General features: G+C 45.2%; 1 protein-coding gene across 6 annotated transcripts in view; it reads right to left on the bottom strand.

Annotated features, from left to right (window-relative positions):
• The window catches only part of MIDEAS (mitotic deacetylase associated SANT domain protein), a 143,322-nt gene that overhangs the window by 2,983 nt on the left and 129,991 nt on the right, over positions 1 to 10,348 (bottom strand). For all 6 annotated transcript variants that reach the window (XM_075330262.1, XM_075330261.1, XM_075330265.1 and 3 more), the window contains exon 13: positions 1 to 1,769. This exon is cut by the window's left edge and continues 2,983 nt beyond it. In XM_075330262.1, coding sequence (XP_075186377.1) covers positions 1,511 to 1,769 — 259 coding nt within the window. In that variant the 3' untranslated portion in view covers positions 1 to 1,510. The remainder of the gene's footprint in view (positions 1,770 to 10,348) is intronic.

Raw genomic sequence — 10,348 nt, 5'->3', positions numbered from 1 at the left:
GCCCCCTAGGTGAGTAGTATAAAAGTGGTTTTTTTATGTTATATACAGTATTCTGGCTGCTGTGTAGAAGAGCTCAGTGGTGGTGGCCTCAGATTATAGTCGCCAAATCTGGTGACAGGTTCCCTTTAAATTTTTTTTTTTTTTAATCTGCTGCAGATGTACCAGGTCTTTGAATGCTGAGCTCTTCATAACCCCGACCACACCACTGATTGGCAGCTTTCTTGTGCTAATCAGGGGTAGGGGGGTGGGATTACACAGAGAAGGAGGACTAGAAAGCGCAAGACACCAAGTCCTCTTGCCTATTTTTATTTTAAAACAGCAAATCACAGCCTAGTGACATCGCTGGAATCAGTGTGTCTGGCTTTTCATCATGCTGCTCTCAGATTACATAGCAAAAACCTGCTGACAGATTCCCCTTCAATGCCATAAATACTACAAGTGCCACAATAGTCTCCTTTTTCAAATTGCAATTCAGAAAAAGTATAAAAGAAGAGATAGAGATAGAGATATATCTCTATCTCTATGTCAAAGTTTCAGTTTTCTTTTTCTTGATTTTTAGATTATGAGAAAAGGATTGGTAAAGCGTAAACTCTTTGTAGGTTTCTGACAATAAAAAATGACCTATGCCTCATATTGGATGAGTTGATGAATCTATCCCCCCTCGCCGTTGCATTTTTTGGGGGGTTTTAAAGGGGACAGGTTGCATTATCACATGATTAGCCAATATAATGGCTGCCTCTAACATGCTCCTTAGAGGGCTACAAGGCACGCTTGATCGCACAGATCTGGCCCTGATGGAACGGTCACTCCCAACAATTATGGCAGGTTGCGGTGAATAAAGAGCCATATTGTCAGCCTGACCCGGATGGCGATTAATGAGGGTGTATCCCTGTAAGACAATTTGGGGTGCACATGTCAGGACATCATCGCAAACAGCAATGTTGCCCTTCCAGTGCGGTCTGAATAGCCCTTTTGTTTAACAACACAGACAAATTTCATTATTGGTGCTCATTCAATAAAATGTCAAACCTTTGTAGTAGCGCACTCATGGGTTTGTGCAAAATTTCACATCGCTAAACAGTGAATGCTACTAAATATAAAACAGAACTGAACAGATTGCACTTTACACAGTGACGCGAGCAAGGGCCACAACAGAAAGGTTTCTTCAAGAAGTCTCCTTTTTTTTGCAGCTTTCGAAAAAGTAAAAAGAAGTCAAGTCATGGCTTGTAGAATTATATATATATTTTTTCTTTATGTAACTTGTCTTTACAGGCACAAGGATGGGATAGAAAATATAGGCGTTTACTTTCCAAAACATATGATACACTGTAGACTGTTTACCAAATAAATAGTTAATTTAAGAAGATAAAAAGTCCAGAGTCCACGATAAACTGTTCGGCAATTTGATCCTTGCAGATATTTCAACATTTACAAAAAAAATAAATTGGAGGAAGAAGGTGAAGGGAATGAAGCGAGGGTCCAGCCTCACTGCGCCAGCAGAGTGCTCCAGTTATATCTCACCATCATCTGAACTATCGCAGCTCTCGCTGCTGCTGCTGCTGGTGATGCTGCCGCTGTCACTGCTGCTCCCGCTGCTCTCTAGCGGGCGGGATTGCGCATGTAAAGCTGCTCTGGCCACGGCCGCTGCTGCTGCTGCCGCTTCGCTCTGCCTCAGGGCTGCTGCTTTCTTTTCCAATTCCGCTGCCTTCTTTTCCTGTTCCGCGTGACTCTTCATGTGTGCACTGCGACTTTTTACTTTTGAGAAGATCCTGGTGGAAAAATAAAAAGTAGTGAGATTTGTTATTTATTATCCAATAATAAATTCCCAGGTCAACTTTTAAGCCGGGGCCACACGGGGCACTACTGTGATCCTCGCAGGACACTCGGCTCGCGCTGGCAGCACAGCAGGAGCCAAGTGTCATGCGAGCGTCCCTGCACCTGAGGTCCGACTGTGGGGGCGGGCCTGCGCTGCGTAGGGGTGGGCCGGCGATGCGTAGGGGTGGGCCGGCACAGAGGAGAGGAGGGAGGGATTTATCTCCCTCTCCTCCGTAGCCGGCTATTGCGATTCTCGCTCTGCACGCGCGGTACACCGGTGTACTGCGAGTTCAGTGAGATTTTTTTTTCTCTCACCCCGTTCACACTCCGAGTGGAATGCGATGTTTTATCGCACTCCACTCGCACAGATTTTCTCGCCATGTGGCTTAGACCTTAGTAACCTGCTTGGATTGTCTTGAGTCTTTAGTGTCTTGGACCTACAAGGAGCTTCACTTAAGGGTGGAGTCGCATTTCCGAGTGACTCGCGTGAGGATTGCATCGCCTGGCCAGTGTCTCTCCTGACATGAGCAGGTCAGCTTCATGTATGTCAATGCAACTGACACATTTATGCCAGGAGAGCCGCCGACCAGTCCGGGCGATGCCAGTCACATGCAAGTGTGACTCCAACCTAACTTAAAAGGTGTTCTCAACAATGAATGTTCATTTTTTTTTTTTTCCAAAACGTTTTTTATTGATTTTTCAAATTTGTAAAAACATGACAAGTATCATTGCAAAAGAAGAACATTCGTCTGACAAAATGTGACATAGAGGTGGGTGATACCCCAATTTGGAGTTCCATGTTGCTGTTCGATTTAAGATAGTATACAGTAACATTAAACCAAAACATAGGTAATGAAATATAATATAACATATGCAATACAATTCGTTAAATCTCTGTGTCGTCCCTGAATGATTTCAATTTTGCTAGCGTGTCTTGGTATTCCCAACCGTCTCGTCTCCCCCTCCCGCCAGAGCCCCCTCCTAGGTGATTCTCAGTTTACCCAGGCTGTCCTGGATATCGCTCAGGATATACCACTCCGAGTGAACAAAAGGTGCCATCAGGTTAATTATTTTTCCCTGTGTGAATTGGCTTTCAATAAAATGTCTCCATCTCACAAAAAACTTGGCTGTCAACCCATCTTTATCCCTCTCCGCTTCTAGTTTTTCCCACTTCAGAAGGTTGTGTAGTTCGCCCACAACCTCCTTTATGGATGGGCCCTCCCTTTGAATCCAGTGTTTTAAGATGCAACGCTTAGCTATCAAGGCTATGTCATGCATTATTGCGTATTTCCTCTTTTCCTGCGTGCTCGGTCCTCCTCCTACTCCTCCCTCAAAGGAGTGGAAAATCCACACCATTAAGTCTAGTTTGCTGAAAATTCCCCATGTTGACTGGGCAAATAGTCTGACTTGGTTCCAGAACCTAGCGATTGTCTCACATTCCCATAGCCCATGCAGCATATCCGTTTTTTCTTTTTGACACTTAGGACACCACCTATCCCTACCTGGTATGTTGAAACCTATAATGGCCCTATGTAGAATTCTGAATTGAGTGTCTCTCCATCTCTCATTGGTAATATGTTTCCGCACTTGTACCCATCCTCTCAGTATATCATCCACCACTTCTTCCCTTCCCAATTGTTTCCCCCACGCTTTTAAAGTCCGACTATCCTCCCGAGAGATAAGCACCCCCCTTAGCGATCGATAAATTTTAGAGACAATTATACTTGTTACATCACATTCCAGTAACTCATCAATCGAACTTCTGTTCAGCTCTCTTCCAACCACACCCAGGTCTCCTATTATTCCATGTTTCAATTGTTCATACTGGATGACATGTGAGCTATTAAGGTTGTACTTATCCAGCACTTCCCGACCTGTCATCCACCTCCTGTCCTCCACATTCATAACATCTATCATTCTCCTGACTCCCCTCTCTTTCCATCTAGTAAATAGCTTGTTTTCTCGTCCCAGGGGAAAATTTGGGAATGCCCAGGGGTTCAAGTACTTGGACACTTTCCATGAGAGCCCCAGTTTTTTCCTTACCGACTTCCATGTTAGCATGGTGTCTCGGAATATAATTGAGTTCCTTATGTGCCCTTCAACCCTGGATAGTGGGGAGTGCAGAATGGACGTCAGATCCCACGGTGACGCATATTTAGTTTCCATCGCATGATCTGAGTGCCTACTCGTTCCTCTCACCCAATCAATTACATGCCTCATGATACATACAAGATTATACCCTTGGACATCTGGAAAGTTTAGACCTCCCTCCTCTGCTGACTTCATCAGCGTACGCAGCTTTATTCTGGGTTTCCTTCCCCTCCACAGAAATTCTGTATACGCGGAGTTGAGCTTATTCACATCCTTTAGTTTTAGCAATAGCGGGATTGTCTGGAAGGGATACAGCAGCCTAGGAAAGCTCATCATTTTTATCAGGTGACATCTTGCCAGTAATGGAAGTGGCAGACCTTTCCATCCCTTTAATTGAACTATAATTTTCCTGATTAGCGGTCCATAATTCAAGTTATAGATTGTTTCCACCGATCTTCCTATATGCACTCCCAGGTATTTAATTGAAGATTGTGCTATAGGAATTCCACATAGACAGCCATCCCTTATTTGTCCCCCCATTGTCCCATGATGCCCCTTTAGGAACATGATCTCGCATTTTTTTTTGTTCAGTTTGAAACCGGAGAATGAGCCAAATTTTTCAATCAAGGCAAGAGTCTGTGGCAAATCCGCACCGGGGTCCCCCATATAAAGTATGATGTCATCAGCAAAAAGCGCTGTCTTTACTTCTGAACCCCTTATCTTGATTCCTTTAAAGCTATTTTGTCCCTGTAGTATTCTTGACAACGGCTCGATTGCCAGGTTGAATAAAAGAGGAGATAATGGGCAGCCCTGTCTTGTTCCCTTCATCAAAGGGAACACGTCTGATAGAAAGCCCGGAGTGTGAACCCTAGCTCCCGAGTTGGCATAAAGGTTTCTAATGTAAAGTCTCATCTTGCCTACAATCCCTATGGCCTCCATTACCCTGTCTAACCACCCCCAATTTACATTATCAAACGCTTTTTCTGCGTCAAGTGTAACTAGGGCAGGTCTAGCCCCTCCCTCAGTGAGACCCAGTCTAACCGCGTCTACCACTAGAATTGTCTTTCGAATATTGGTAACGGCATTTCTCCCCTTAATAAACCCCACCTGGTGATTCGTAATGATCCTAGGTAAGATCTCGGCCAGTCTATTAGCCATGATCTTGGACATAATTTTTAAATCCTGATTTATGAGCGATATAGGTCTATAACTAGAGGGATCATCCAGGTCCTTGGTTCCCTTGGGGAGTAATTTAATATATGCTATGTTGGAATTTTTGGGTATTTCCGCCCCTCCCAGGAAAGCATTAAAGACTGAGGTTAGATCCGGCGAGATCAGATCCTTCAGAGCCTTATAGAATTCACTATTGAAACCGTCAGGTCCCGGTGCCTTGTTGGTGTTAAGCTCCCCAATTGTTCTCGTCACCTCCTCTACTGTGATATCTGCGTTTAAGGCACTCAAATCTTCCTCCGTCAAGCTAGGCATTTGGGCTTGTCTTAGCCACTCTGCCTCATCAGTCATGTCGTTATTCCCTGACCCATATAGTTTTCTATAGTAATCTCCCAACAGTTTATTAATGTCCTTAGGATCCGTAGTCACCTCTCCCCCCTTTGTTTTCAGTTTAGAGATCACTGTCATCTTTCTGCTGCCCCTTGCCAGATTGGCCAACATCCTTCCCGCCTTGTTGCCAAACCTATGTAAGTCAACCTCCTTGTGCGACCAGAATAGTTGTTCCTTTTTTTTGGCCCATTCGTCAAATCCCTCTTTTGCCTCCAACCATCTGCCTTTTGTCATGGGAGATCTATTTGTCACATAATTTGTATATGCTACCCGTACTGCTTCACTATGGAAATTATAATTCTCATTGGTTTTCCGTTTGATCATGGCTGCGTACCCCACCAGACGGCCCCTTAGGACCGCTTTTGCCGTTTCCCAAAATATCACTGGGGACTCTCTATGTTCCTTATTGTCCTCTGCGAATTCTCCCCACCACTCCTGTAGCACCTTGTGGAAATTATCTTGCCTGAGAAGGAACGATGGGAATCTCCATATGATATCTGTACCTCTCCTGAATTTCTCTCTAATGCCCAATCTCACCGGACTATGATCAGAGATCACCATATTCTCTATCACACAATCTTGCGTTCCACTCAGTAAGTCTTGCGAGATCCAGAACTGATCAATACGTGACCAGCTATCATGAGGGTGAGAGAAGTGTGTATACTCTCTGTCATGTGGGTGAGTTAGTCTCCAGATGTCTTTCAGTCCTACGTCTTCTAATGTTACATCCCTATTGTCTAAACTCCTGCCCACATTAGCTGTCCCCTCCTCGCCCCTCCTCCTATCTTCAGCTGAGTCTGGGACAGTGTTAAAATCGCCTCCCACTATAATGTTAGCCTCCCCATCTGCTAATATGGTGGCCTTTATGTCATCATGAAATGCGATTTGTTGTGAATTTGGGCCATAGACATTATAAATACTGAGTTTACCCGCTGGACTAACGATTGTTAAGTGCTGCCACCTTCCATGGTCGTCTGCCTCATGTGCCACTACCTCATGACTGAATTGTTTATTTATTAGAATCATAGTGCCCGCTTTTCTACCTTGTGCCGCTGCCCCGTAAACGGTGCCCACCCAATGTTTCTTCATGCGGAAAAAGTCCTCCCCCCCCAAGTGGGTTTCCTGTAATAAGGCAATGTCTGTCTTTAGTCTTTTCAGATGTCTCAATATCATTGCTCGTTTGTTAGGTGATCTCAGCCCTTTAACATTCCACGTAGTTATCTGTATCATGTTAACCTGTGTATTCTGCTTTTACTACTCCCTCCCCTATGGGCCCCTGCATCAAGGAAGACGAGATGTTCGACACTAGAATCACAGTTGGTACCACAAAATCGACACTCCCTTTCCCCACCTTGCAAATATAACAAATACAACAAAAAGCATGTAACTGTAAAACATATTTTCCCTTCCGAGAAATCCACGGCGTTTCCCGCCACGTTGGTGAGCTCCCCTATTCCTAGCCAAAATATGTAGCTCCCTAATCACCCCCCAAAAAATATATGTTCTATCCCCGGACTAACTTGAATAAGCCTTTGAAAATTATGCAAAAATTAGCACAGTATGTCAAAACCTCAGCAAGATTCTCCAGTCCTACTTATCTCTGACTCCAGGTAGCCATCAGTCCGCCCAGAACAGGCCCACTTCATTTGAATTTGGATGATGTTCCTGGACAAAGGAGAAAAAGAAAAAAAGAAAAAAAAAAGACCAAGGGGAGAGAAGATGGAGAAAGAAAGGAGAAGAACAAAAAAAAAAAAAAAAAAAGAGGGGGGGAAGAGGACCCAGACTTTGGGATGTTTTCCTCTCTTTTCTCCCTTCCCCCTCCTCCTCTCACCTCCCCAACCCTCTCTCCGTAATGCATCCTCCTCAACGCCTCTCCCTGTTTGGGAAGAGAGAAAAAAAAAAAAAAAAAACAGGCAAAAAAAGGAAAAACAATGAGCGAGTTCCAGTTCAGGTATCATGGTTTCTCTCCAAGGGTTGGTTCCTGTGTTCCAGGCGAGAATTATGCTGTCGACCCGGGCTTGGCCTCCTTTCCTCCCTGGTCTCGACTTGCTTTTGTCCCCCAAGACGTCCCACATCTCTTCCTGAGCTTGTGGGGGATCCTCTTCTATTATTCCCTTCTCCACTAGCTCCTTTTTCTTGCCTTTCTGACCTAGTCTTGTTGAGCTCTGCCATGAGAATGTTTTCTGCTTCTTTGTAGTCCTTGTAGTATACAAACGAGCCATTGGGGTTTCTAACTTTCAGTGTAGCAGGGTATAATAGCTGGCACTTTACTTTTTTGTTGTACAGAAATGAGCAAATTTTGGTAAATTCTTTTCTCCTTCTGGATACTTCCGCTGAATAATCCCCAAAAATTAGCAGTCTGTTGCCTTGATATTGTAGTGGACGCTTTCGTTCTCTAAAGGCCCTCAATATTTCCTCCTTATGCTTATAATCAAGGTACTTGACAATCACCTGCCTGGCTCTTATCGGGGTATTCTTGTTTGAGTTTTGGCCCTCTCCCTTATTCGCCTCCTGGTGTCTCAGTGGACCCACTCTGTGGGCTCTTTCAACTCTGAATTTCGCCTTTATGCCCAGGGCCTGCGGTAGCTCCAACTCGCATATGAATGTTCATTTTTAAAGTTCATTTTAATCAATAGATCTTGGAATAATAATAAGTTCCACAATCGGATGTGTTTAAGAAAAATGTCCCTGTGCTGAGAATCTTACACAGTTGTGCTCAAAAGTTTACATACTCTGGCAGATTTTTTGCCTTTTTTCAAAGATTATGAATAATAACACAATCTTTTTCCACTCATGATTAGTGGTTGGGTAAAGCCATTTATTGTCAAATTTATGCGATTTCTATTTCTAAATTATAACCACCAAAAACATCCAAATGACCCTGATCAAAAGTTCACATACCCCAGTTCTTAATACCAAATAGAGCCACCTCTAACATCAATGATCACTTGAAGTCTTGTGGTAGTTGTGGATGAGGCTTTTTATTTTCTCAGATGGTAAAGCTGCCCATTCTTCTTGGCAAAAAGCCTCCAGTTCCAGTAAATTCCTGGGCTTTCTTGTATGAACTGCGCGCTTGAGTTCTGGCTCAATGATATTAAGGTCAGGAGACTGAGATGGCCACTCCGGAACCTTCACTTAGTTCTGCTGTATCCAATGAGCAGTTGACTTGGCCTTGTGTTTTGGATCATTGTCATGTTGGAATGTCCAAGAACGTCCCATGTGTAGCTTCTGGGCTGATGAGTGCAAATTTGCCTTCAGTTTTTGCTGATAACGTGTTGCATTCATCTTTCCTTCAACTTTGACCAAGTTTCCTGTGCCTTTGTAGCTCACACGTCCTCACATAATCAGCGATTTACCTCCATGCTTTACAGTAGGAATGGTGTTCCTTTTATCATAGGCCTTGTTGACACCTCTCCAAATGTAACGTTTTGGTTTGTGGCCAAAAAGTTTGATTTTAGTCTCATCACTCCAAATGACCTTGTTCCAGAAGTTTGGAGCTTGTCTCTATGCTTTTTGGCATATTGCAGGCGATATACGCTGCAGTGTTTGCACAGTAATGGCTTTCTTCTAGTGACTCGACCATGCAGCCCATTTGTGTTTATGTGTCTCCTTGTGCATCTTGAAACAGCCACATCGCTAGTTGTCAGTGAGTCCTGTATTTCAGCTGATGTGATTTGTGGTTTTTCTTTGCATCCCAGACAATTTTCCTGGCAGTTGTGGTCGACTTTTTTGTTTGTCTACCTGATCGTGGCTTGGTTTTTACAGAGCCCCTGATTTTCCATTCGTTAATCATAGTTTGAGCACTGCTGACTGGTGTGGCACCCCTGAGGCTTTAGTCACCACAGGGCACTACATCTCACTTAAGGTGCAGCACTTATCCTGGGTAAGGAAGAAGTTAATCGCTGGTGTTTCTCACCTTCACACACTACACACAGTTAGGTGCTTTCCCACTGGGATTGGCCTAGGGTAGACGGGACGGAGGGGGGGGGGGGGGGGGTTGTCGAGTGGCCATCACTAGGTATGGGACTTTCCCAATCACTGGGACAACCACCTGGGGGGTGGGCACCACTTGGAGCAAAGGGAAGGAGCATTTTCAAACGTAGTCAGTTAACCCGGCAGGCACAGCTTGGGGTGAGGAGCACACTCAGGCCTTCGGTCCAGACATATTCTTTCTATCTCACACTTATGGGAGCACCATAGGATCTGCGACTTGGAGTAGGTAGCTCAGCCCGGGTTCTTTACAGCCACACGGGATTCCAGGGTCTGCGGAGAGTGCCAGAACCACCCGCAGCCCGTTCCACATTCCACACCGGGAATGGAGGGACCCCGACCAGAAAGGACTCACAGTGGGAACACCGGTGGTGACCTCGAACTGCTCGGTATTGACTGCGGCCCAGCATAGTGGTGACCGGTACTCCAAGGGCAGCAACCGGAAAGTGAGTAAAGACACCTGGCCCCGCAGAAACTGTGTCAGCCTATTACCGGCACCGGCGCCCCACGCTTCGGACCAGCGGCCATTGGCTACAGCTCCCCTCATCATCCCCCCAGGGCCCGCTCCACCTGTGGGGAGTGATAACATCTTTGCTGCTACAGACCATCCACTCCGGAGGACAGCGAAAGCTAATCCCTGGCAGCGTACCGCAGGTGGCGTCACAACAATCATCCCATCTCCTTTTCCGTGGACACCTTTGGGTCACAAAACCAGGCAGGCCACCCGTGACCTCCCCCTGCCTGACCATTCACCGGCCCGGCGACAAGTAACCCCTCAGGCCGCGTAGGATGCTCCACTGGCATTAACAATTTCTTGGATATCTTTTGTATCCCTTTCCTGTTTTATACAGTTCAACTATCTTTTCCCATAGATCCATTGACAATTCTTTTG

This window comes from Anomaloglossus baeobatrachus, chromosome 12 (genome assembly GCF_048569485.1).
Source record: "Anomaloglossus baeobatrachus isolate aAnoBae1 chromosome 12, aAnoBae1.hap1, whole genome shotgun sequence".
NCBI classification, from domain to species: Eukaryota; Metazoa; Chordata; class Amphibia; order Anura; family Aromobatidae; genus Anomaloglossus; species Anomaloglossus baeobatrachus.
The sequence above is the reverse complement of the archived record's forward strand: the minus strand, read 5'-3'. Positions and strand labels throughout refer to the sequence as shown.